This window comes from Chelonia mydas, chromosome 24 (genome assembly GCF_015237465.2).
Source record: "Chelonia mydas isolate rCheMyd1 chromosome 24, rCheMyd1.pri.v2, whole genome shotgun sequence".
NCBI lineage: Eukaryota > Metazoa > Chordata > Testudines > Cheloniidae > Chelonia > Chelonia mydas.
Window position 1 is genome coordinate 11464620 of NC_051264.2, and position 27532 is coordinate 11492151.

The following is a 27532-nucleotide window of genomic DNA, read 5'->3' on the forward strand; positions in this document are numbered from 1 at the left end:
GCAGGCGGATGGGGAGATCAGCCAAGGACCATGGCAGGGGATGGGCCCTTCTCTTCCAGGTTTCAGGCCACAAAGGGGGAGCCCACAGGCCAGAGGCGATTCCCTACTCCCATCAAACAAGTGGGACCACCAGGGCTCAGCTCAGGAGCCAGGATGTGTGGGTACGGTAGGGTCCCTGAGAGAGGGCAGTGTGGGACGGGGTGGCCCTTACACAGTACAGGGAGGGCAGGGGCAGTGGGGCCTTACACAGCACTGTGAGGAAGGCCGAGGCAGAGGGTGGTTTCCACAGCCCATTGCTGGGAACACAGGTGTATCTGCCAGAGTCGTCTGGGGTCGTTTTCTGGAGCAAAAGGCTCCCGTCCACCAGGACACGAACACGAGACTGCAGGTGGCTGGAAGGAAAGGAGGGGGCAGAGTCAGCAGCCCAGCAGGAGCTGCCTCAACGAGCCAGCACCCAAACTGCTGGCAGTCTCCACTGCAGGGCTCAGGGCACATCCACAGCAACTTGATCCCAACACATCACAACAGCTCAGCAGCACCCCCAAGACCAGCTCCCAGGGCCCAGGCCGCTGCCCCCACGGTTCTGCCACTAGCACCCAGTCATTTCCTCCACAGCCCTGACACTGTGACCCGGCTCCTATCACCACTGTCCAGCCAAATCCCCACAGTCCAGCCATGGCCACGCCACTGGGACCCAACCACTCTCCCCACAGTCCCACAGCTCTGCCATGGCTGCCATCACTTTGTTACAGCTGCCATCATCACAGCCCTGTCCACACTCTCATCGCTGTTGACTGTCCCGCTGACTCCTATGACTCCAGCCGCACCACTTCACCCTCCCGCCACCAACCAATCAAATCACCCCCTCAGCACTCACCGCGTAAGCCCTTGGCCAGGTGTGTATGATCTGGATGGTGCTGCGGGGGGTCCCTGCCCCGATCTCCTCCCTCTACTCTGCTCCAGCCCCGGGCTCCATGTGCTGCCAGCACTGTCAGCATCACAGGCCATGCATCACCACCCATGTCTGAGCTGTCAGGCCACCAGAGGATCTGAGTCCCCTTTTCAGCACCACCAGGCCTAACAGGGAGTCCCCACACTCCCACCAGCACTGGCACATCACAGGGACCCAGCTGGGGTCACCGCTCCTGTCACCAGCACCATACTGCCTCTGTGCATCAGCCTTGCCACACAGCTTTGCGTGGGCTGGTATCCGTGTGCACACACATTCTTGCACGTATCTGTGTGCTTAGGGACTCTGAGCACCTCCCTTGCTGTAGGCCTGTGTGCATGCCTGCATCTCTTGGTGTGTATCCGATGCCGTTGTTGTGTGTCAGCAACTATACATCTGTGTGTGCACGTCTCTTCAGGTGTGTGCTTGCATGCATGTCTCCACAACATTCCCTGTGTGCATGTGCAGCAGTACCTCTGCCATTGTGTTGTGTATGTGTGTGTGTGTGTACAGGTGTATATCTCGTGGTGTATACACTTCTCTATGAATCAGTGCATGAGTGTGTGTATCGTGTGTGTGTGCACGTGCCAAAGTGTGCGTATCTGAGGGGAGTTCAGGTGTGGGTCACTGAGTGCATGGGTGTGTGTGTGGGAGGGAGCAGCGTATGAGTGCACAGGTGTGGGTCAGTAAGTGTATGGATGTGTGTGTGCGGCATCAACAAGTTTAGGCTTGAAATTAGAGAAAGGTTTCGAACAGTCAGAGGAGTGAAGTTCTGGAACAGCCTCCCAAGGGGAGCAGTGGGGACAAAAAACCTACCTGGCTTCAAGCCTGAGCTTGAGAAGTTTCTGGAGGGGATGGTGTGATGGGACTGGCATGTAGCCAATCTGCGACTGCAGCAAATATCTCCAATGGCCGGAGATGGGATTGTAAATGGGAAGGGTTCTGAGTTACTATGGAGAATTGTTTCCCAGGTGTCTGGCTGGAGGGTCTTGCCCATATGCTCAGGGTCTAACCGATCACCATATTTGGGGTCAGAAAGGAATTTCCCCCCAGGTTAGATTAGCAGAAACCCTGGGGGTTTTTCACTTTCCTCTGCATCTTGGGACACAGGTCACTTGCAGGTTTAAACTAGTGTAAATGGTGGATTCTTTATAACTTGAAGCCTTTAAACCATGATTTGAGGACGTCAGTAACTCAGCCAGAGGTTATGGGTCTATTGCAGGAGTGGGTGGACGAGGTTCTGTGGCCTGCAGTGCTTAATTTGTGCCACGGCTGAGCCCCGGCCCCGCTAGGCTGGGCAGTTCATAGCCCCGGCACCGCTAGGCTTGCTGCATCAGTTATGAATGTAAAAAAATTCCTTGAGTCCCAGGAACTCTTTCATTACAGATTAAGCACTGGTGGCCTGCAATGTGCAGTCTAGATGATCATGTTGGTCCCTTCTGACCTTAACATCTATGAGGTATGTGCTTCTGTGGCAGTGTGAGAGTGCCCGGGTGTGTGTCAGTGAGTGTATGGGTGTCTGTGCGTGCGGCAGTGTGTGAGTGCACATGTGTGTGAATGTGGTAGCATGTGAGTGCACATGTGTATGCACACGTGGCAGTGTATGAGTGCACGGGTGTGTGTCAGTGAGTGCATAGTGTGTGTGCATGCAGCAGTGTGAATGCAATGGGTGTGTGCAGTGTATGAGTGTGCGGCAGTGTGTGAGTGCGCAGGTGCGTGTCAGTGAGTGCACAGGTATGGATGTGTGTGTGGATGTGGAGTCTCCAGTTCCCTGACGAAGCTCCTGTCCATCCCCACAAGAGGCCATTCTGCCCCTGTCTGCTGCCCCTGTGCCACCCCTTCGGCCCCCGGCGCTGTGTACCTGAGGTGATAGACGTTGCTGCTGCCCTGGAACCAGCTGTAGGTGAGGTTGCCAGGGTAGGCCTCGGCTTGGCATGCCAGGAAGGCATCCTGGGTGATGTTGACCGTGATGTTCTGTGGCGGCACCACGATCACCGGCGGCCCTGGCGCACACAGGGCACAGAGTGAGGATCTGGGCAGAAGGGGGCGATAGCTCACTCTGACAAGGAGGGGAAGCGCTGACTGGACCATGGGACATGGAGAACAGATTCACAGAGAGGCTTCAATTCCTCTGCAGAGACTTGGAAAGGGGAGTGAGCAAGGTCTGGCTGCAGGGGATGTGGGGGGCTAACGCGGCCTGACAGGGAGGGAGAGGACTACCCCTGCAAGATCCTCCTTTGGGTCATGAGAGAGGCCCAGACTCCCACATCTGTTAACAGACTCCCACATCTCACTGTGTGTGCCGGGTGTGTACCCACACGCACACGCACCCAGCTCTTGGTCTGACAGGCTGGTCTCTTCAGTGGAAGGTAAGAGGTGTCCAGATGACAGGACCTCACTGACTACGGAGATCGCCCCAGATCAATCAGAACCCCAGAGATAGCCCTCTCCCCTTACCTTGCACAAGCAGCCGGGTGGTGTGGGTGACAGAGCCCTCCTTACTGGAGGCGTGGCACGTGTAGATGCCAGCACTGGCCCGCTCCACGCTGGTGATCCTCAGCGTCCCATTGCTCACCTGTGAAGGCACAAAGCAGTACAGGCAGGAGTGCAGGGAAGGACGTCCTCAGGCACTCCCAGCCTAGCAGCAGACCAGGGCTCGGATTTATGAGCTGTACAGGCCATTTCAGCATCCCAAGGAGCTGAATCTCTTGCCTTCCCTAGGCTCACAGTGCCAACCCCAGCACGGTGCTGCGAGATGGGGCCAGTATTTCACCTCCCCTTCCCCAGTGATATTCGAGAGTCATGTTGCCCAGCACAAAAACACAGCCACCTCTGGGACACAACATGGTGGCTGTTTAACAGCAAGATGACACAGCAGCTCGGGACAAGAAATGAAGAAGATTCCTATATTCAACTGAATCTACAGTGTGGGTTAGGGAGGCAGAATGGAAGTGTGACAAAATGAGAATTATTTGTATGAACGCTGTGTGTGCCTCAGTTTCCCCTATATTTGGCATGGCTACCCAGTGGGGGGCAGGGGGGTGGGGAGAAGAAGGACAACGTTTTCTCTTAGGGCAGGCTGGGTGGAATGAAGAGTCCTTAAGGAAATGGCTGAAACTGACCCAGATCAACAAGGAGACCAGCGAGACAATGCAAGCTTCAATAACTCAAGGTCAAGGAATTTCCCCACCTCTCCACAGGGAAGCTGAGCAAAGAGGTCAGCGGAAGAACAAATGACTGGAAGGTGTGAGGTGGGGAGATAAGTGCTGGCTCCTGGAGGAAGCTGGGAGCTCTCGCACCTGGAACTGACTGAGGAGGCCAGGCAGATACAAACACAGCCTGAACATGGGCTTCACTACAGCGTGGCTGGGCTCTGGGCTGACCAGAATGTCTTCCTGTCTCTGTGCTGACCTCCGGGCTACCGCTGCTGTGTTCCAGCTGACTGATAAATCTGCCTGTTTTGGATAAATCTGGCTGTTTGAGTGTCACTGGGAATGCTGGGAGAGGTGCGTTAGGTCTCTCCCATGGGTCCGGCTCAGCTGGACTCGCTGAGCAGACCTCACAGCATGAAGCAGGAGTGCTGGAGCCCAGGGGTCAGTCTCAGAAGGTGACCCTGAAGGAACAGTGAGACCTTTGGGAGCCTGGCCCATCAAAGGGTTTCCACCAACAGGCTGTTCCACCAGTCCTGAGGATCTGTGACAGGAAGCGGCCAGGACAAGCTGGGATGCATGTGGATCAGCATCACTCCCAGACAGCTCTTGGGGGAGAGGGGATCGTGGCCAGTGCCTGGGGCAGGTGGCCTGTGGGGACTGGCCCCACCCTGGTTTCTATGCTGAGCTGGGCAGCTCTGGGGGAAGCAGAGAGGGGCCCATGCCTCAGGGGCTCAGGTCGGGCCTGGGTCTCCAACAAAACAGGCCCTTGGTGCACTTACCTCCCCACACAAAGCTTCGCCCCCCGGGGCTGGGAGAACTCTGCAGTGGTGACAGGGGGATTCTCCTCCCCGCACAATGTCTGCATGAGCCCCAACCCCCTCTTAGCACTTGCTGGGGGAGGAAGCCCCGAGTGAGCAGCACTTGGGGAGATGCAGGAGACAGCCTGGGAAAGCTACATGATCTCCTCCCTCTCTGGGGCTGCCCCTCCCTTACCTGCACCTTCTCTCCACTCTCAATGGCCAGGTCGTTTCTCTTCCAGACAATGACCGGCTGGGGGTTGCCGATGGCTGAGCAGGTGAGACTCAGGGGTTCTCTGTCTGGCACCTCGACAAGAGCTGGCGGGGTCCCTAGGAAGGTGGGGGCAGCTGCGGAGAGGACACGGAAACAGTGCTTCAGAACTGTGCTGCTGGCCCCAGGGCAGGCTGGGCTCCCTCATGCAGCCACACCAGCTGGTTCTGCTGCAGAGAGCCCCAGGCACCCACTCTGCTTAGTCCTGGTGGGCTGGCAGCACAGGGCAGGGAGTGTGATCTGAGGGTCAGAGCCAAGGGCTAGGAGCCAGGACTCCTGGATTCCATTCCTGGCTCAGGGAAAGGGTGTTGTGAGGGTATAGACAGGGGGCGGGACATCTGGAGTCCAATCCTGTCTGTGGCGTTGGGCAAATTCCTTCCACTCCCTCCCCCCAGTAACCCTGCCAGACTCAGTGCAGTGTTGTGCAGGGAGCATGTGGGGAAGTGAGGAGCAGAGTGGGGCCAAGGATGGACTGGGGGCTTCACTGGCAGTGCTGAAAAAAATAAACAAACTGGAAGAAGTTTGATTCAGCCCAAAACTGAAACTGTCAACGCCGAGAAATGTCAGCAAATGGGAAATATCGACAGATTTGTTTTGGGGTGAACAAAGTCTGTTGTGTGATGCGGAATTAGACTGTTTGTTCCCAGATACTTTAAACTATTTTTTTTTTTTTTAAATAAAAGCAAAGGAAATGAAGGGCCAGATCCGCAAACAAAGGGCCAGAAGAGGAGCAGCCCCTTTTAACCTTTAGCAGCCTAAGTGACCCTGATATGTGTATGTGTATGTGTGTGTGTGTGGGGGGGGGGGCACACAAGCTTGAAGAAGTGAATGAGTCAGCCTCTAAGTCTCTGGAATCCTGAATTCCAGGAACACTGCACTCATCCCACCCCCGCGAGGGGAGCTGGGGTCAGGCAGCCCCTCAGGGAAGTGAGCAGCTGGTGCAGACACATGACCCTGCTACGCGCAGTGGGTGCCGAACACTCCTCCCATGGGAGTGCAGAACACTGATGCACTCGGTGCACAGCTGTCGCTGGTGGCACCAGCTGTGGGGCAGGGCCTGTCTGCAGGGAGATGGCAGACTCCTCGGGGCAGGGCCTGTGTCCATTGCACTCAGCTGTAGAGTGCAGAGGGCACTGTCCATACTACACCCAGGGCCCAGCCAGCATCCAGGCACACAGCTGTGCTGGTCCTGATGGGTCCGGGATTGCTGGGACCCTGGGGCAGCCACTGGGTTTCTGTGGCAAAGGAGAGGGGAGGCACAGACTGTGCAAACGCCTCGTACAGAGCAGGGCTCACTCCCTTGGGCCTGTGATGATGGCAGGGTGCCTGCAGCCCCCAGGCCAGGCTGCTGGGCTGAGCCAGAAAAGAGGCATTCGGGTAACTCCTCTGCCTCCCCAGCTGGATAGGATGGGAAAGCCCACAAGCCATGAAGTACAGCGTCAGGGTGGCTCCTGCAGGCCCAGGGCAGGGATGGACCTGCCCTGGGATCCAGGCCTCCCAGTCCCCACCCCCTGATGCTATAAATGGAGAAGAGGCTCCGCACAAAGGCTCATTGTGTGCTGCCTGGGGTCCAAGGGTCGGGCCCAGCTCTTTGGGAGGTTTAATAGTTAGGCTGGGCCTTTTACAAGTGTTTACTTAGGAGGGCGGGTTTGGGTCCCTTTGCAGGCTTCTCTGGGAAGGTGGATTGGGAAGGGGGAGTGGAGGTCGGGGCCCTGCAGGGGCTGTGTCTGCTCCAGGAACAGCATCCTTAGGCCAAGGCAGGATGATCCCCGCCGGGCTAGGGGCTCGCTCTGGCTCCCCCCCGTATTTATGCTGAGCAACTTGGGCTGTACAGACCTGGAATGGGACCCTGCAACCCATCCATGGGGCCCATGTGCTCAGATCCAGTGTGGAATGCTGAAGCCAAGGGCTGTGATGGCAGTGCAGCCTGGCCAACATGCCCAGAGCTAGCACTGCCAGTGGGCACAGGAGAATTACACCCACATGTCTACCAGGAGCCCCTAACGGGGGCTGCCTCAGGCATGTGCAGAGAGCTCCCGGAAGAGTCTCAAGTTGGGCTCCCAAGAACTGAGGCCCCCCCAGTCTGGAACCTTGTCAGAGCGCTTTGGCCTTGGAGCCCTGGCCAGGAGTTTCTGTGTTTTCATGTAAGGAGGCTGGAGATACCACGTGGGCAGTGCAAACTCTGGGGTGGGCTGGGCGCGCCCAGCCAAGCACAGCGGGACCCCTGGGCTGCTTCCTGCAGACGCATTGCCTGGGCCCCAGCAGGTAACCAGCCCCAAGTTGGGGGAGGGTCCAGCCAGGCGCTTGCCCCCCTGCTCCTCAGCTCATGGAGCAATAAGCTTGCCGGCTGCTCTGCTAATGTGCTTGGCACAGAGGGGAAAAGTGGAGCTTTCGAGGAAAGCAGCTGCCAGGGTTTCACAGAGGCTAGCAAAGGCAAGAGGGGCGGGGACTGAACAGGGACCTGCCTCACTGCTGCTGTCCCAGGGCTGGAGCAGGTGTGATGGTCTCACTCTACTCAGCCGTGTTTACCCTGACCGTGTGCTCGTTCTGTTCAGGGCTAAATGAGGAGCCCAGGGAGGATTGGGCCCAGGGCTTATCCGGGGAAGGGGATCAGGCCTAGAGCATACCCAGGGGAGGGGTGGGGGAAAAACTGGGCCCAGAGTGTTGGGTGTACCCACTGTGGGGTGGAATTGGGCCCATAGTGTATTGGGGGGAAGGAGGCGGGAAACTGGGCCCAGAGCATACCTGGAGAATGCGGTGGAGGAGGATCAGGCCCTGAGCGCAAGCGTGTACCCAGGTGAGGAGAATCAGACCCAGAGTGCAGCGAGGGGGTGGGGAGCAGAGATCAGACCCAGAGCGCAGTGTGTACCCGGGTGAGGAGAATCAGGCCCAGAGTGCAGCGGGGGGGGGGGGGAGACGGGACAGGGAGCAGAGATCAGACCCAGAGCATAGTGTGTCCCCAGCACACTCAGCCCTCGCTACACCCTGCCCACAGCTGCTTCGAGTCTGCCACAGGGTTTGGGAACCCCCAACCCCCCCCCATTCCAATACTAGAATCATAGAATATCAGGGTTGGAAGGGACCTCAGGAGGTCATCTAGTCCAACCCCCTGCTCAAAGCAGAACCAATCCCCAATTAAATCATCCCAGCCAGGGCTTTGTCAAGCCTGACCTTAAAAACTTCTAAGGAAGGAGATTCTACCACCTCCCTAGGTAACGCATTCCAGTGTTTCACCACCCTCCTAGTGAAAAAGTTTTTCCTAATATCCAACCTAAACCTCCCCCACTGCAACTTGAGGAACTGGGATCCAACACCCGCAATCACCCTGGAGCGCCATCAGGCCCAGCCCGAGACATGGCATGGGGCCACGATGGCCCCAGCAGGCCCTGCCCAGCACTGCCCCTGCCCTGGTGCAGGCAGGCACCCACAGCACTGCCTCTAGGAAACCTAGGCCCTACGTAGGGGAGGCAATGCCTCCTTCACACAGAGCTGGGGAGACCAGTGCCAGTGCAGGTGCCTAAGAAGGCTGTAATAGCTGCTGGTGCCAGGCAAATCTTGTGCCCAGGATGGGGAGGGAGCTCTGGTCACTCCCCAGGGTACCCCTGCATGGGGAAAGGCTGGACACGCCTGGCACGGGGACCTAGAGTGCCCTGTCACAGGGGAGGGACTGGTCATGCCTGGAACCAGAACCCAGAGACCTCCAATGCAGGCAAGGGCTGGACATGACTGGCACCAGGACCCAGAGTGCCCTGGCACAGGGATGGGGGTGATCATGCTTGGCATCAGGACCCAAAATGCCCCAGGAAGGGGGGGGGGGGAATTCGGTTTCACTGGCACCAGGACCCAGACAGCTCTGGCATGAGGGGCAGGGGGCTGATCACGGCTGGCACCAGAACCCAGAGTGTCCCTGCATGGCGGAGACTGGTCATGGCTGCCACCAGGACTCAGAGCCTCCCTGCATGGGGGAAGCTGGTCACAGCTGGCACCAAGATCCCTAGTGTCCCTGCATGGGGGAGGCTGGTCATGGCTGGTACTGCCTCTATCTCTCCCCGTCTCCCTGTGGCACTGCCCGGCCTCCCCACCAGAGCACACCATCGCCTGGCCTGGCACATACAGTTGACAGTGAGGTGGGTCCAGGTGCCATTCTGGAACTCGTCGTCGTTGCTGTGCCTGTCTAGGAAGAGGACGCGACACTCATACCAGCCTTGGTCCTCGGCGCGCAGGAGGTCGACCTGCAGCGAGGCGCCTTCCTGGATCCGCACACGACCTGCCAACACAGAGCCAGCTTGTCACTCAGCCACCGAGCTGCTTGGGGGCAGCGCCAGGCACCAACAGGGGAAGCTGCCTGGCCTGGACTTGCGCCCTACTTGAGGGCAGTTGCCTGGGCCAGCCGTGTGCTGGAGGGCACATGCCCAGCCTGCGCCAACCCTTTCTGTGCAACACTGGCAGTGCCAGCTCAGTATCTCGCAGCCCTCTAGGCTCCAGATCAGTGAGCTCTATCCAGTCCCCATTCAGCACATCCTGGCCTCTCCCAGTGCAGTACCCCAGCTTCCTCCCCAACCCACCCAAAGGGGTTAGCTGGCTCTTGGTCCAGGCTGAGGCCCTACAGCTCAACCCCCTGCCTCACAGCCCTGCTCCTGCTCCAGGCTGGGGTGGGGGGCTGGGAACTGCCCGGCAAACAAATGCCTGGCTGAGGACGAGGTCAGATACACAGACTCAGCATTAGACACATTGCTGCTGGCCCAGCGGGGCAGGAGGGGCAAGGCAGTGGGGGAGGGGAGATGCAGAAAGGGAGCTTGGGACAGAGGAACTAATGAGACCGCCCAGAATCATCCTCTAGTACCAGTCTCCTCTACCTACTATGGCATGGGAGCCCCTGGCCGCAAGTCCTGCAGATTGCTGTGCGCTGAGGGCCCCCTCCCCAGCAGCTGCTGCCTCCTTAGGGAGCCCCCTCCAGCCCCCTTCGCCCACAACCACCAGTGCCACCCCCCAAACCCCCCTCCCATCCTCAGCCTGCCCCCTCCCCCAGAGTCCTTGCTAACCCCACCTCCCTGGGAGCCTGAGGCCACCCCTCCCCCTCTCCAGCATCCCCAGAAAGCCCTTGCCCCTCACCCTGCCTCAGCTCTGGCCAATCCACTCTCCCCTGCCCCTCCCCCCATATCCCTGGAGCCCTCACTGAACCCCTGAAAGTCTGAACCTCCCCTCCTCTGCTACAGTAACTTCTGCCTCCCCCAGGAGCTCTCCTCCCCCAGCAGTCCCTACTCCTGCCAGTCACCTGAGCTGCTGGTTCCCAGCCTGACCCCATCTCTCCCCCCGCCCCCCCCCCGTGGGGGTTGCGGGCCTCAAGCATTGCGTCCCAGTCCCTGCTCTGGAATACACACCGCAGGCTGGGACGGCACTTGCATGCGCAGGGTCGGGGGGCAGCAAGTCAGATGCAGGGGCTGCCCCCAGTCCCTCTGTCTGGGGCTGCAGAGCACCCAACTGGGGGCCCAGTGCGCAGCCTCTTTCATGAGCAGGAGGATAAGTACCCTAAAGAAGCAGCAAATGCAGCCCCCTAATCCCCAGGGCTATTATCAGAGCCATAATCGGCTCAGGAGCACAGCAGGCAATTGGCTCAGTGCAGGGGCTGTGATGCACTACGTGTACACACACCCTGCTATGTAGGGCTACACCGCACCCCCCTGTGATACACATAGCTACCCTGTTACTCACCACCCACACAAATACACACTGCTACACTCCCCAACAAACACATATGGACACTGCTACACCCTCCCATACAGTTACCCCAATACATGTGGCTAAACACTCCCTGCTAGATACTGCTACACATCCTCCTGATACACATAGCTACCCCTGCTACATACCCCCATACAAATACACACTGCTACACCCACCGACACACACATATGGACACTGCTACACCCTCCCATACATAGTTACTCCAATACATACTGCTGAACAACCGCCGCTAGACACTGCTACACATCACCAATTCACACAGGTACCCCCACTACACCCTGCTAGATCCTCCCCACACAAATACACACTGCTACAACTCAGCTACACACTGCTACACTCCTCTCATACAGTTACCCCAATACATACTACTACATGCACACACTGCTAGACACACACGTAATACACACAGCTACCCCAATACACAATGCTACACGCCCCCAAATACACACTGCTACATCCCTGATACACACGTACCCGATACATATACTACACACACCAATATCTTATCCATTGACCCAACACACACACGCAGAGATATAGACATACACACACACACACCCTAATACACACATACTAACACACACCACGCACACCTTGTTCACCTATACAGACCCATGTCTTTATGCTCACACACTGACATGCACACACATACAGTACAATACGTCATGGGCACAACAAGCTACGCAAGGGTTCACAAAGTGTAAAAAAAAAAAGACTGTCTCAGGGAAAGAGAGACAACTGCTTAGGACTTGTATGCATACACCCACACCTGCACAAGTGTGCATACACACTTGCATGCAACCCACAAACACACATGCATTGCCACCCACCCATAAGCATGTACACCAAACATATCCTCGCCTATGACCACATTCCTGTATGTGCACACTAGGATCCCTACCCACAGATACCTACCTCTACCTGCACACACCCATATAAACGTGAGTGAGCACACACACTTTGTCTCAACATAGGTCACTACTCAACTGTCCCTCATTTCACACCCACACTGGCTCCCCACCTCGCAGTCTCTGAGGCTCATCCCTTTTAATGATGGTGCTGACTCGGGCTGCATGGGTTACACACCCCAGAGCCCCACAAAGCTCCCAGGGCTACAGCTCATCACCCAATCCCTCTCCTGCATGGAGGTGGGATCTGTAGTAGGCCTCTGCAGGTCGAGAGGAACACTCTGCAACATGGGCTTACCGCACAGTTCACTGAGAAACACTCCCCACCAGCTCAGCACAATCCCATTCCACAAGACTCCCTTGGCCTAAAAAGCTATCAAAGGCCAGGTCCACTTTACAAAGTTTTGCTGGCACAGTCGTATCTGTTAGGAATGTGGAGGGAAAACCATCCTACATCTCTGACCAACACAGCTGTGCTGGCAAAAGCCCCTGTGTAAACAGAGCTATACTGTCAAAAAAGTCCTTTAATGGGGTAGTTCATTTGGTTTGGGGAACTAGGACTAGCGAAGTTGCCATAGACAAAAAAGGGCAAGGGATGCAGATTGGGATAAGTAAAGAACATATCAGAGATCTGACTGATTTGAATGAATTAAAATCAGCGGGGATGGATGCTATTCACCTGGGTACTGAAGGAATTAGCTGAAGAAATCTTGGAGCCAATGGCAACAATGTTCACAAATTCATGGATGACAGGAGAGGTCCTGGAAGACTGGAGAAGGGCTAACGTAGTCCCCATCTTTAAAAAGTGGGAAAAGGAGGAGCCAGGGAACTATAGACCAGTCAGGCTGACCTCAATACCTGGGAAGCTACTAGAGTAATGTAAAAACATTCAATTTGCAAATACCTGGAGGATGATGGGGTGATCACTAGCAGCCAGCATGGATTTACCAAGAACAAATCATGCCAAACTGGCTTGATTTCCTTCTTGACAGGGTAACTGTTTGGTGGACAAAATATACCTGGACTTCAGCAAGGCTTTCAACACAGTCCCGCATGACATTCTGATAGATAAGTAAGCTGGAGAAACGCGGGCTTGGCAGAACTACCATTAAGTGGATACATAATTGGTTAAACCAGAGGTTCTCAAACTTCATTGCATCGCGACCTCCTTCTGACACTAAAAGTTACTTCACAACCCCCAGAGGGGGGACTGAAGCCTGAACCCACCCGAGCCCCACTGCCCCAGGTGGGGGGCCAAAGCCTGAGGCCCACCACTCCAGGAAAGGGGGCCAAAGCTCAAGGCCTTCAGCCCCAGGCAGGGGGCCTGCAACCTAAGCCCTGCAACCCGGGGCTGAAGCCCTTAGGCTTGGGCTTTGGCCCTGGGCTCCAGCAAGTCCAAACTCCAGCAAGTCCAAGCCAGCCCTGGCGACCCCATTCAAAGGGGGTCGTGACCCACTTTGGGGTCCTGACCCACAGTTTGAGAACTGCTGAGTTAAACAATCGCAAACAAAGATTAACTATTAATGGAATGATGTTGGAGTGAAGTGAGGTCTCAAGTGGGGTTCCACAGGGATCTGCTCTAGATCCAGTATTGTTTAATATCTTTACCAATGACCTGGATGTAAGACTAGAGTGCGTACTGATCAAATCTGCAGATCAAAGCTAGTGGGGGTTGCCAACACTTTGGAGGATAGAGCTAAAATGCAGAGGGATCTTGATAAATTGGAGAACTGGGCCACAGACAACAAAATGAAATTAAACAAAGATAAATGTAAGGTGCTACACATAGGGAAGAAAAACCAAATGCACAAATACGGAATGGGGGATACCTGGCTTGGCAGCAGCACTGCTAAGAAGAATCTGGGAGTGGTGGTGGTGGATCACAGCCTCAACATGAGTCAGCAATGCAAAACTGTTGCAAAAAAATCAAATGCAATTTTAGGTTGCATTAATAGAAGCAAAGCATGCAAGCCATGGGAAGTGATAGAACTGCTCTACTGAGCGCTAGTTAGGTCTCAGCTGGAGTACTGTGTCCAATTTTGGTCACCAATGTATAGAAAGGATGTAGAGAAACTGGAAAGGGATCCAGAGGCAAGCGACAAAGATGATCAAAGGGATGGAATGCAAAACATGAGTAAAGGCTGAAGGAACTGGGTATGTTTAGTTCGGAAAAGAGGAGATTAAGGGGGGACATGATAGCAGTCTTCAAAAACTTGAAAGGCTGCCATAAAAAAGATAGAGAAAAGTTGTTCTCTTTTGTCACAGAGGGAAGGACAAGAGGCAATGGATTCGATCTAGAGCACAGAGATTTAGATTAAATCTCATGAAAACCTTCCTAATGGTAAGTACAGTAGGACAATGGAACAGACGCCTAGGGAGGTTGTGGAAGCTTCCTCACTGGAGGCTGGAGCCATCTGTCTGCGATGGTTTAGACGCAACAAATCCTGCATCTTGGCACGGGGTTAGACTAGATGACCTTTGCAGTCCCTTCTAACCCTATGATTTTAAGCTCCACTGGCAAACCCATTCTAGTGTAGCTGCAGCCCACATGTCACAGAGACCCCAGTCACAGGGCTTAGATGTGCACCAGGAGGGTGTTCTGCTGTGTTTGTGCCCATTTGTCAGTAGTGTCCATTCCTGGTCTGGTGGCAGGTTGCTACATACTCCCCCGCCTTCCCCCACCCCCCAGACGTCCGTGCACATTCACGCATATGTATGTGCTCACCAGCCCTCTGCCCCGAGCCTTACGCTCACAATCCCCTTTCAGGCTGGGTACACACCAGCATTTTGCTGGGATTCCCTGTCCCTGCACCAGCCCCTCTGCAGGGTTGTAGACATAAACAATGAAATGGCTAAACCAACCTAACCTAAACTCCACAGCCCCAAACAGGAAGTGGGTAAACTCAGTTTACCCAGGTTTACTCTCAACTACATGACCGGACTTGCTGCATCCATAGTGAAGGGCACCAGCGTAGACCAGCCAGTAGCGCATTAACTGCCACGTGGCCTAACCCTGCTTAGAGCGGGCCCAGGTGAGTCGGTAATGCTGGTACGCCTAGTGCTCCCCCAGCTGCGACTGATTGCCAGAGGGGCTGCACCAGGGGGAGCTGAGGCAAATTGCCAGTGTAGATAAGGGGCCAGATCCCAGCCCTGCTATAACGGTGCCCAGTGCAGGTGCAGTACAGGCCCAGCATCCCCTTTGCTAACCCCTTGCAACTGCCTGGCAAAGGGGAACATGCTCCAGCAATTCTGGTCTGCAGCCTGGGTCAATTAGAGCAGCCCCTGGGACTGCTCAAATTTAGGCCCAGGGCTGCCTGGAATCCTTCTCCCCCAACCCACTCTGCCCTTTCTGTGCCTGCCTGCTGAGAGGCCCCAGGCCTCCAGGCAAGGAGGAGGGGTGCTGGGTATCACACATGGGCAGGGCCAGGTGGGGGTGGGTAGCAGAGTCAGTGAGGCGGGGAGCTCCGGGGAATTGCCCTCCCCCACCCTGGAGCAGCAGCCAGGCTCCTAAACAAAGGCCCCATTGGAAGGAACTAAACCCTGCAAAAAGATTGTGGTGGGGACCCCTCCCTGATCCCTTCCCCCAACCCCTCCATAATCCCCTGCACTGGCTCTGCCCATTCCTTCCCCCTCACTCACCAAGAGGATTGGCAACAAAACATCATTGACTTTAGCAACCCCAGCCTCCCATTGCTTAGCAACCACCTTTCAAAGGCTGCAGCTCCCCCCATTAGCGGCTCCTGTGTCTGGAAGCAGGAGTGGCAGGTCAGGGCTGGGAGAGGAAGGCAGGGGCTGCACTGACGGACATGGGGGAGATGGGGAAAGGAGGAGGAAAAGGAGGGCGGGACAGTGGAAGAACTGTTCACACCTCCCCAGGCAGCAGCACTGGTGCCACATCCTTGTCCCAAGCGGGGATTTACATGGGGCTCGGCGGCTGCCCCCTCCGTGCCCCACACTCAGTTCCTTGCAGCAGGCCGGAAGCAACTCCCCTGGACCTTGCTCTACTCACCTGTATCCATGGTGTGCAGGCACCACTTCGTCTGGATTGAATCCATTCCCAGGGGCCTCCAAATGCCACCCCAAAGCAGCCCCCATGGAGCCATCCCTAAGTCAGGCAGACCAAGGCTGGCAAGATCAGGACATCTGCCGCCAGCCCCATAGGCCCCTAGGAAGAGAGGAACTCCATGCCCTGCCTTAGCCAGTCCTGTCTGCGTGTGGTTGCACGCAGCTGCCAGGCAGGGACAGAGGGCCATGGCTCAGGCTTTAGGGCCTAGATTAGGAAGGGCTTGCTTTGTCTAGTGGCACTAAGATCCTGCGTCTTTGGGCCTCTGGGCAGGGAAAGTGACTCCCGGCCCCCAAGCCCCCACCTTGATTTCACAGGGAGCCCGCCTAGCAGCACATGGGAGCGTGGAGGAAGCAACCTTCCAGGAGACAGCAAGAGTCATGACCTGCCCCAGGCCCAGCAGATGCACCTGCCTCACCAGCAGCAGCTGCATCCTGAGGAATTGCCTTCCCCTGATCATGGGCCCGGGGGGCATGCCACAGGAGGGGGTGTGCGTGAGATGCTTCCTGGCCCCTGTCCAGCTGCTCCCACCAACGGCTGGAGCTGTTTGAAAAGCGCCACATGGGAACTGCGGCAACGGGACTGAAATCCGATGTGAAATCCCAGCCTGACCTCCCTGGGGAAACCGCAGGCTCTTCCCACTGGCAGGGCCCGCCCCCACCCCCACCCCACTCCTAACTCACCCTCATCCCCCACAGAAGATTGAAAATAAGCAGCCAGTTGCCATGGGAACAAGGGTGTCACTGAGCAGCCCCAGGACTCTGCCCTGGGCTCAGCCTCCTCGCAGCCCCTCCCCACAGCACAGCTCTGCCTTGGGCCCAGCCCTGCCCCCTCCTGGCTCTACCCTGGGCCCAGCCCCCAGCTCTGCCGTCTCCCCTCAGCGCAGCCAGCACCCTCCCAGTCCTCCTCTTCCCAGCACGGCTCTGCCCTGGGCCCAGCCCTGCCCCTTCCTGGCTCTACCTTGGACCCAGCCCTGCCCTCTCCCCCCAGCACGGCTCTGCCCTGGGCTCCGCAACCTCCCAGCCCCTCCCCCCAGCCCGGCTCTGCCCTGAGCCCAGTGCCTTCCCAGCCTCTCCCCCAAGCACAGCTCTAGGCCTAGCAGCCTCTGGCAGCCCACCCACCCCCCACACACTCCCAGTGCAACTCTGCCTTGGGGCCAGTGACTGTCACAGCTGCACCCCCTCTGTCCTTAATTGGGTCCCTCTGGTCAGTATCTATCTGCTTTTCCATGTGCCAGCCCCAGGCTCCCTCCATGCAGTCCATGAGTCAAACCAGGTTCTTCTCTTTCCCCCATCAGTACCAGGAGAGGGGCTCGGCAAACCTCTTGCTGCCCTCCCCTGGGTGGCCCTTTTGCCCCGGTGTGGCCAACTTGAACTTCTCCCCAGTTGCATTGCCGCTGCCCCCACAGGAGTGGCTCCTGGAGCATGCCGGGCTGCTGGGAATTGCTGCATTCCGCAGAGCTGGCTGGGGCGAGGAGGAAATGTGCCGTTATCGCAGTCACTATTGGGAGTAGAGACACACTGTCAGTATCCCAGTCCACCCCGAAATACATCATCCCCCTGACATGGTCTCCGCCGCTGGAGAATGCTTCCATGCATGGCACTGCACCTGCATTAGGGCTGATGCACACAGAAGTACTGAAGTGCACCCACCTCTGGGGAGGTGGCAACCGGCCAACACAGCAAAAGTTTAGCATCAAGAGGAATTGCCTGGGATCTTGAACTGCCTGCACAAAGCAGACAGAACCCAAGGCTTTTAAATCCTCCTCCAAGAGACCTAAAGGCCCAGGATGGTGCCCTGGGAGGATGAAGCATTGACTGGTTGGCATTGCATTATGATTCCAGGGAGCTAAGCCAAACCAGGCTCTTAACCAGTGACAAACATGCCTGTAGCATCTCTCTCTATCTTGGGGGGAGAGATAGCTCAGTGGTTTGAGCATTGGCCTGCTAAACCCAAGGTTGTGAGTTCAATCCTTGAGGGGGCCATTTAGGGATCTGGGGCAAAAATTGGGGACTGGTCCTGCTTTGAGCGGGGGCTGGACTAGATGACCTCCTGAGGTCCCTTCCAACCCTGATAATCTATGATTCTATGTAGCATGCTGGGAGCCTTGGCTGGGCTGTCCCTGAGGGGCCCCACAAGCTGCTGTGCTTTCAGGCCTGGCCAGTAGGTAGCACCGGGGGAGCCCCTCACTGCTGCAGAGATGCCTGCGAGCAGCACTGAACCCTGCATTCAACGGCCCTGGCGAGACCCCTACCCTCAGCAGCTCACATACCAGGAACAGCAGCCATGGCTGCAGAGAGAAAGGAGCCAGCTCTGAGCCACAGGCTGAGTGGGGCAGCGGGGGCAGCTCTCTGACCAGGGAACCAACAGGGCTGGTGGTGCCTCTGGATCCCAGAGCCAGGCCAGCCAAGAATGCCTTCCAGACCTCAGGACAGACTTGGAGCCAGAGGCCCTGGAGAGGTGTGGGGAGGAAATAGTTGGTCTCCACAGAGACTAGGTCAGAGTGCAGGGGAAAAGGCAATGCAAGACCATCCCCCAGTCATAAGTGAGCACCAAGAGGCAGAGACCCCCCAGACTGTGGAGGTGTGCAACTGCCCAGCAGTAACCCGGCCAGCAGCTGTGAGCCAGGGGTTGTGGTGAGGAAGCAGGACTGTGAACAGCTTGGGCATAGGTTCCCCTCCCATGGCCAGCCGTGCAGAACGAGCAAGCTGAACCATGTGTGGTCCCCGCTGCCAGGAAAGAGCCTGACCCAGGGACTCTACAGCCCACCCGCAGCCCAGAGGGCAGCTCAACTGCCCAAACCAAGGACAGAGCAGTGCATGCTGGGAGCAAGCCCCTAAATATTAACGTGCACACACTCCTACTCTGAAGATTGGCTATTTCAAGGTAGTATCTTGCTACTCAACAAATCACTCCCTTTGTCCAGGCATCAGAGTCCCATCAGCTCCCTCGTTAGTCCTGCAAGTCAGCACAGCCACAGGAGAGGAACTGGATTCCAGTCTGGCTTGTGCTTCATCCTGGCAGTGGGGATGGGCTTAAAGGCATTAGGAGACAGACAGGTGGAATTAGCTCCATTCTGAAGGCAGAGTCTTTCCTGCTGGTGATCTGAGAGTGGGCGGGGGAGCCCAGTGGGACTCGCCCAAGAGCTTGGGGGCAGCACTCCATAATTGTCAGCTGAGCAGCAGAGCTGGGCCAAGTTTTTCAGATAAATAGTGTATATCAACTCCTCCCACCTCCACGACAGTGTCTCTCCCACGCCAGCTGGCTGAAATATAATGATCATTTTTCTCCTAAATCCTCCCCAACACAACCCATGTTGAAAGCTGCGATTTCCATGGGTGCAGGGCCACCCTGCTGGCCACAGGCTTTTCTTGGTCTGCATTTTGGTGTCCAAGATGCCAGCTCTCATTGGCCAGCTTGGGCACAGGAGGGATTTACTTTTTTTAAAATTTTTGCTTTTTAAACAAAGTCCATCAATATTTTTGCAGCCAGGCCTGCTCACGCTGGAGGGATACTCCTGCTATAGCTTGCCAATGCAGCCTTGCCTGGGCAAAGTTTGGGTGCCCCAGATCTATCCCACCCTGTCCCCCGGAGTCTGGCTGTAACAGACCTTTATTGGGATGTGGTTTGTGTTAGTGCCCCCAGCCTCTGCCCTGGCCTGCAGGGCCGCCAGTCCCCAGCCCCATAGCCGGCCCTCCCACTCCGCCCCAAGCCAAAGCTTTCAGCATTCCCTTTCACTAAGAGAAGATCCTGTTGCTCACGCCTCTGCGTTTGCAAAGAGCCCCGAAAATCTGCCACTGTTCCACTTTAAATACCCTCTGAGTAGGAGAACATCCCCCTCCCACGCCACTGCCCCCTCTCCAGCAGCTTCGCTCCAAATCCCACTCCACCCAGTACTGCCAATTAGCAGCTTTGCCGAAATCCCCTCCCCAAGCTCAACCTTCAAGTGACCCACCAGGCAGGGTTGAGCAGGCAGCGCACACAGCCCCAGGACTCCAGCAGCGATCAAGCCACAAAAGTGTGGCGAAAGGCTGGCTCAGTCCCAGTGTGTGTGGCGGGGACAGAGGGGCTAGAGGACCCTTCAGACACAGAGATCCTAACCCAGGGCTGGCTTGAGAGAGGGAGTGGTGTGCATGTGTGTGTCCTTCTGTGTCTCCCAAGGAGATTTTAGTTCTGTTTGTCCCCAAATACTGAACGACTCTTGGAGCTGCGATTGGCTGGGGCCTGAACAGGCAGGACAGTGCCCAGTTCCACGGTGTTGTAGGACTTAGTCCTCTCCTGTAGGGGGAGCTGTCTGGTACTCAGGGCAACAAGGGTGGGGTGGGGAGCAGGGAATATTGGACATACCGGGTAGGTGATGGGCAGCACTGTGACACGAGGCAGCATGGATGAGGTGGAGGGGTGGGACACGGGTCAGGGGACTATGACACAGACAGTGCGCATCGGGCTGTGACACAGGGGTAGGCTGGATGGGGCAGTGGGGGAAGGGGGGGCTGTAACAGAGGAGTGGGGGGTCTGTGACACAGGGCAGTGAGGATGGGGTTGCGGGGCTGTGACACCGGGCTGTGACACAGGTGCAGTGTGGATTTGGCGGGAGGGCTGTGACAGCAGGCTGTGACAAAGGGGCAGTGTGGATGGGGCGGTGGTGGGGGCTGTCACACAGAAGTGGGGGGGTGTGACACAGGGCAGTGTGGATGGGGTGGGGGGGCTGTGACACAAGGCAGTGTGGATCGGATGGGGGGGCTGTGACACCGGGCTGTGACACGGGGCAGTGTGGATGGGGCAGTGGGGGGGCTGTAACACAGGAGTGGGGGTCTGTAACGCAGGGCAGTGAGGATAGGGCGGGGGTCTGTGACACAGGGGCAGTGTGGATGGGGCGGGGGGGCTGTGACACGGGGCAGTGTGAATGGGGCAGTGGGGGGGCTGTAACACAGGAGTGGGGGTCTGTAACACAGGGCAGTGAGGATGGGGCGGGGGTCTGTGACACAGGGGCAGTGTGGATGGGGCGGGGGGGCCGTGACACGGGGCAGTGTGGATGGGGCAGTGGGGGGGCTGTAACACAGGAGTGGGGGTCTGTAACACAGGGCAGTGAGGATGGGGCAGGGGTCTGTGACACAGGGGCAGTGTGGATGGGGCAGCGGGGGGCCTGTAACACAGGAGTGGGGGGATGGAGGAGCTGTGAAGAGAAGTGCAGGTGGGGTGTGGGGATAGTAACAGGAGCCGGGGGCTGTGATGCACGTTGGTGTAGATGGGGGCGGGGGAGCTGTGACTTGGAAGGTGGGTGTGACACATGGCACTGTGGATGGGGCAGCTCGGGGATTGTAACAGGAGCCAGGAGGCTGTGAAGAGAAGTATGGGGGGTGAGTGGTAACACAGGGTCTGGGGGCTGTGATGCAAGGGCAGTGCAACTGGGGAAAGGAGGAGGCTGTGATTGTCACACAAAAGCCCACGCTCAAGGTTGTGCCAAGGGCTCCCTGCAGTTCTTCCCACGGGATCCCAGCTCATCCCAGAGCCCCAGGAACTGCCAGGAGGCCCAGGTGGTGGTTGGCTCCCAGGCATGAATTTCCCCTGGCAGCAGCAAGCCCCAGTTGGGATTATGGGATTAGAATGTAACAAAGATCCCACGAGCAGCGTCAATCTAACCTCTGACCCTGGCAAGAAAGAGCCTTTGTGTGGCCCAGGCCCAAGGCACCCAGCTCCTGCGCACAGCACAAAGGGGCCAGTGACTTGTTCAGGCCGGGACCTTCATCTGCTGCCTGCCTTCTCTCAGCAGCCCCAACCCCATGATGCCCCCGCAAGGTTCTGTGCTGCAGGGAGTCCAGCACCTCGTGTGGCGTGCCGCTTCCCCCCAGTTTCCCTTTGCCCTGCGCCGAGCAGGACACCTGCACGTTGGGCAGCAAGACACAGACCAGCAGAGACTAGTACACTCTGATGCAAGGCAAAGATGTACCACCGAGCCACTGAAACACTCCCATTCAAGTGCAGACATGTGACGCCATGCATGGATGCGGGCTCAGAGCCTGGCAGTGCACCTGTCTCACAAAGCCCCAGACAGGCCTGTTCCCAGGCTGGAGGGAGGAGAGTCTCCCTGCAAGTGGAGGCCACGAGCACATCAATAAGGGGAGGGTCACACTATGGGAGTTTCCTGCCTCAGCAGGTGCCCATTGATGTGTCCACAGCCCCATCCCCTCCCCCACACTCAGCTGGGCTGCGTGTGGCTGAGGCCAGATTTGCCTCCCCCACCCCCCTCAGCACAGAGCCTTAGGCATAAGAGGGTGGGGGAGGGAACCCCCCTGCAGCCCCTCACAGCACCCCTCCCCCCACTTCCTCCACACTCCCATCCCTACCAGCGGAGAGGGTCAGACCAGTCAGTCCAAGCTGCAGGGACGGATCCCTTCACCTCCCTGCCTTGCCCCATGGCCAACCCTTCCTCCAGCTGGCATGGGCAGGGTGAGAGCCCTGCCTGCTGCACTACACAGCCCATGGGGCGTGACTAATGCAGCCTGACAGCAGCAGCCCTCGGCTGGGGCCCAGCCGGGGGGGCGGGGAGGAGCTGCGGCAGGTAGAGCACTAGTGCGCTGTACACACAGGAAGACCCAGAGCTAGTCCAGCACAGGGAATGCCATGGCCTCACCCTCCTGGGGCCTGGCCAGTCACCAGATACTGCAGTCACGGGAGGGAACCCAGGGCTCCTGCCAGGAAACTCCTCTGGGCCCCAGGGTGGGATGGGCTCGCCTCAGGGAAGGCAAACACCATGCAGCTGTGTAAGGCCAGCCCACGGACTGCACCTCAGACACTGGATCACATGCCACAGAACCAGCCACTGCCCTACTGCTCCCCCATCGGTGTGTCCCACCTAGAGAGCCTCCAGCCCCGAGACATGCCAGCATGTCCTCTGCTACATTCCACCCTGCCACGTCTACCTCGATATACACCAGCGTCCCCTCTGCTAAGTCCCAGCCCTACCCCCAACTTCCCCTACCTCAATATACACCAGCGTCCCCTCCGCTACCTCCCAGCCCCACCCCCGACTTCTCCTACCCCATATACACCAGTGTCCCCTCTGCTACCTCCCAGCCCCGCAGGACTTCTCCATCCCCAATAGACACCAGCATCCCCTCCGCTACGTCCCAGCCTCACCCCCTACTTCCCCTACCTCCATATACACCAGCGTCCCCTCTGCTACCTCCCAGCCCTATCCCCGACTTACCCTACCTCCATATATACCAGCGTCCCCTCTGCTATGTCCCAGCCCTACCCCCGACTTACCCTACCTCCATATACACCAGCATCCCCTCTGCTACGTCCCAGCCTTCCTCCTCCCCCCAGACTTCTCCTACTCAGATACACACCAGCATCCCCTCTGCTACATCCCAGCCCCCAGGTCCTCCCAACAGGTTCACCTTTTCACTGCTGTTCCAGCATGCACTCACCTACGTACTCCGGATCGATGCGTGGGGAATAGAGCCCAAATTTGATAAAGATGGGGAGGAGGAAGCCGAAGCGGACCCACTCGATCACATAGAGATGGGGGCGCGCCTCCTCTGCGTTCAGGAGGTCACAGCCCAGGATCACGCTCTCTCCGACACGCCCAACCACAGCCTGAGACTTCACCTGGCTGTTACCTGTAGGGCCAGCACAGGGAGATTTCACACTCATGGGGAGGACATCCCATGAGCTGCAGCCCACCATCTCCAGTGGAGCCCCTGCTATGTTCTGGAGCTCAGACACAGCACCGCATCAGCCAGCCAAGCCCGAAGTTGGGATGCTCCCATAGGTATCCAGGTTATGCAAGGAGAGCCCATGTACCCTGCCCCGCCCAATACCCTGCAGCGAGGCAGGGCCCATTATACCCAGCACCCTGGGCATGGCGCTCTCGGAGCAGGATTCAAAACCCTGAGAGGGAACGGCTCCTGGGGCCATAAGTGACCCCTGGAGAGTGCCTCGCACTACTCTGCTGATGACGAGGGAGCCCCGTGGGGTGCAACTCACACTCCAAAAAGGCAGAAGAAGGTGAGAGCTAAGGTTGCGTCCTGCCCGGCTTTGCCTGGGGCCCTGGCTTTGCTGTGTGTGCCACAACAACACAGTGTGTTCCATCCCCACATCCCAGCGCCCTTCACAGAGGAAGAGCACCGTCTTCACCCCCCTTCTTAGAGCTCTGCATGGATACAAAGTTTGTAACCACAACTGATCCACAAACATGGTCCGTGGATACCCACATCCACATCACTGCAGAATGCAGGGCCGAAGGGAAAGGAATGGAGTAAGTGTGTGGGGGGGTACTGCATCCCCCACCCCAGACCCTTTGCAGCAGGAAATAACTCTCTCGAATAGCCCTGCAGGCTGCTTGCTGAAACTCCAGGGCAGGGGCAGTGCCAGGGGCCCTCAGGCATCCAGTCGTCATGGTCAGTGAGATTGAGCATCCCCAGTAGAGCTCCCTGAATGTAACCTGCTGCCTGGGCATCTGGGCAGGGCACCACCTCCCTGGCAAGGGGTGAACGTCTGGGATTCCCTCCCACCCCCTCCTCTTTGGCAGTTCAGCAGCATCACTGTCTCTGCTCTTCATAAACATGGTCCCCCAGAGGGGCACTAGCCTTCTTTGCTGCTCTAATCATGACCTCAGTGGCTCCTGCACCCTCCCCGCTGCACACCCCAAGCTCTGGGGCCTGATCAAATCCAATTCAAACCCACAGAAAGGCTCCATTGGGTTCAGTGGCTCCGGGTCAGGCCCCTGGTGCATACAGCTGTGGGGCTGCACAATACAGCGTGCTATGTTCACCCACTTACCTTCAGCAAAGTTGTTGGTGAACAGGCTGAGGTAGGCAATCCATAAACACCAATTCATAGCACAGCTCCCTTTACAGCTACGTTGCACCCCCTGTCCCAAGTCCTCCGGCTCGCCGCACTGCCCAATTAGAGACCAGACCCAGGGTGGGGGAGGAGGGTGGGAGGACCGAATGGCTGTGCGATGGGACAGAAGGGTCTGGTGTCCCCCTAGGTGAGGCCCGTTAGGGCCAGGAGCGCAGGAGACTCCTTGGCACTGTTCCTAGGTTCTGTGCTCTGGTGGCCTGATGGGAAAGTGCCACTCCTCAAACCAAGAGCCCTTGGCTAGCACAGACCAGGCGCTGCAGTCCAGGCAAGATCCAGCTTGTCTCACCTCCCAGCTGCCCTTTGGTCTCCTGTGGACTATCGGGAGCTCGAAGAAACACCTAGGAAATAAACCAGTACAAAGCCCTTAGGGAGCAGCTCCCTAGCTGGTCCGAGCAGAGCAGTGCCAGCATGTCCCTGCCCCAGCTAGACACAGCATAGCCAAGCGCTCAGAAAGCATCTGCCTCCCATTTGCACCCCTTTCTCTTCCTGCTCTGTTAATAGCAACATGGCATGCAGGGAGTTGCTAGCCTTACTTCAGGAGAGTCCCTCAGCCCATCTCTCAATCAGCCAGCTGTCTGTGGAGGAGCAGAAGGAGGTCTTGCAGAGTGGGGCAATCAAAGGGAGATCCTTGCCTGCAGCTGTTTCAGCCCCCTCTCTTCTTCCCATCACAGCTCTCCCCTCCCGTGCCTTCTTTCATCTTTCATTTGCTCTTCTCTTTTCATCACTTCTCTCTCACCTAGTTCCCCCAGAGTTTGTGCCCTTCTAGGTACAGCAAGAGCCCCCTCGGGGACAGGCATGGAGCCCTCAGCCAGCCAGCCCCTTTGGGTACCTTACCTATCGACAGCCCAGGGACCCCTGGATATGGGGGTGGGGGCACAGCCCTGCTCCTCCAGTCCTCTGGCGGTTGGGAGCCTTTGCATTCTGCTTTGCTGGGGCTCTTCCCAGCTGATGACTCCGTTAATAAGAAGCACATGCCCGGCAGGAACCCTCTCCAGCTCAGTGCCCTGGTGTAGCATTGGACCTGCCTCCCTTCCCTAGTGCTCTCGTGCTGAGATCTGGGCATGCGGCCTGGCAGAACCCGACAGGGGAGGCTCTCCCTGTCCTTTCCCACCAGGCCATTTTTCTGCCAGCCCCACTCCCTGTCCCTGGCATTGCCAGGGCCCAGTGCTCCTGGGCACATGCAAGGGGAGCAGCGCTGAGCAGAGCTCCTACCTGGCCGCTGCCTTTGTTCTAGGTCCCGGATCCGATTGCCATGCGGGGCCCCGAGAGGAGATTTCTTTCTCTGCTTTTATGCGGAAAACAAACCAACTTTCCTGTGGGGATCGAATGTGCCTGCAGCCAACGGCAAAGGCCAGCCCCTGCCCACGCCCAGCCACCCCCGCCCCGCCCCACTGCCATCGCCGGTGCAAAACATTCAAAAACAAACACGGTGGCGTCCGGGGCGGGCAGCCCCCATTGGCCAGGCTCGCCCCCCACCGCAGCCTCTTCCCTCGCACCTCCCTGTGCTCACCCTTCCCACGGGATCCAGGCTGGGTCACTACAGACGGCGAAGCGGAGGCACAGAGGGTGCAGTGGGAGCAGAACCCAGGAGCCCCTCATCCCTGCTAAGGTACCTAGAGAACCCCCCGGCCCCCAGAACCCAGGAGTCCGGCCCCAGCACAACCGCCTCCCCCAGGCCGGCGCCCCCGGATACCTGCGCGCGCGCTCGCCATGGGCACTCAAGGCTCCTCCGCGGGCAGCGCTAGCGCAGCCTCGGCGCCATGGTCCCGTCGCCAGCCCCCCCGGCCTGCGCCCGGACACGCTCCGGGACCGGCAGGGCCTCCCCGGGCACCCGCATCCGGCGGGCAGCGAGCCGGCGCCGCGCAAGCTCCCGGGGCCCCGGCGCTCATCCCCAGCCCGGGCCGGCCGCTTCGCTGGGACGCGCCTGGCGGGCAGGAGGGAGCGAGCCAGAGCCCCCGTGGCCCCGATCCCGCCAGCAACACAATAGGGGGCGGCGCCTCCGCTCCCCCCCAAGCCGCCCGTTGCCACGGGGACAGCCAATGCCCTGCGAGAGCTCCGGGCTGCCTGCGCGTCTCCAATCGCCGGGCCCGCCCTGCCGCTCCGGGAGCCGGCGGGGTGCGACGGTCCCGGGCTCCGCCTGGTGGCTACGTCTACCCTGCGCGGGGCCGGGGGCGCAGACAGCAGCGGGGGCGGTGCGCGCCGCGCATGGGACCCGACGGGCCAGCGGGGCGGGCCGGGCCGGGGTCTCGGTCATCGCCCCCCGGGCAGCGCAGGAGCTGGCGTGTGAAGTTCGCTTGGCTCCTGTCTGAGCCGGGTGATGGCAGCGCGGCCAGCTGGGAACCCCTGGCTGAGCGTGGGAAGCCGTTGACCCGGTGCTGGGAACAATCAGGGCTCCTGGCTTCGGGGCAAAGTGCGTCCTCTCTCCGTGCCTCAACTTCCCCAGCGGTAGCAGGGAGCTTGTCTGTGAGCGTGTGCGGCTGAAGGCATTCCTGCTAGCGCCCGGCAGCGGGGTCTTAGGTACCCCAGGGTTGCGTTCCCAGTCAAACCCCACCGCCTCCCCTAGCCCAGCCGCAGAGTGCTGTGTTGTCTGCTGGGGAGTTACCAGCGGATCGTCCAGCCCCGTGCAGGGCGGTCTCTCCTGAACAGCCCCCCGGCACAGAGATCACTCACTGGCCAGGAGGACCATCCACCTGCTTCACTGCTTTGGGAGTTGGAAACTAGACTGAACCAGACACGGATGATTAGGAGCGAGTTCGCCTTTGCCTTAGCTAGGAAGAGG

At 58.1% G+C, this 27532-nt stretch overlaps 1 protein-coding gene across 6 annotated transcripts in view; it reads right to left on the reverse strand.

Moving 5' to 3' along the window:
* The window catches only part of IGSF9 (immunoglobulin superfamily member 9), a 46815-nt gene extending 20034 nt beyond the window's left edge, over positions 1-26781 (reverse strand). Inside the window, exons 1-10 of one of the 6 annotated variants that reach the window (XM_037883091.2) lie at positions 26447-26781; positions 25966-26066; positions 24670-25091; positions 23316-23507; positions 9284-9436; positions 7915-7944; positions 5095-5246; positions 3407-3524; positions 2811-2952; positions 247-392 (exon numbers count right to left, since the gene is read on the reverse strand). In XM_037883091.2, coding sequence (XP_037739019.1) covers positions 247-392; positions 2811-2952; positions 3407-3524; positions 5095-5246; positions 7915-7944; positions 9284-9436; positions 23316-23507; positions 24670-24727 — 991 coding nt within the window. In that variant the 5' untranslated portion in view covers positions 24728-25091; positions 25966-26066; positions 26447-26781. The other 5 variants (XM_037883092.2, XM_043535340.1, XM_043535341.1 and 2 more) reach the window with 5 other exon arrangements.
* Positions 26782-27532: the final 751 nt, after the last annotated feature.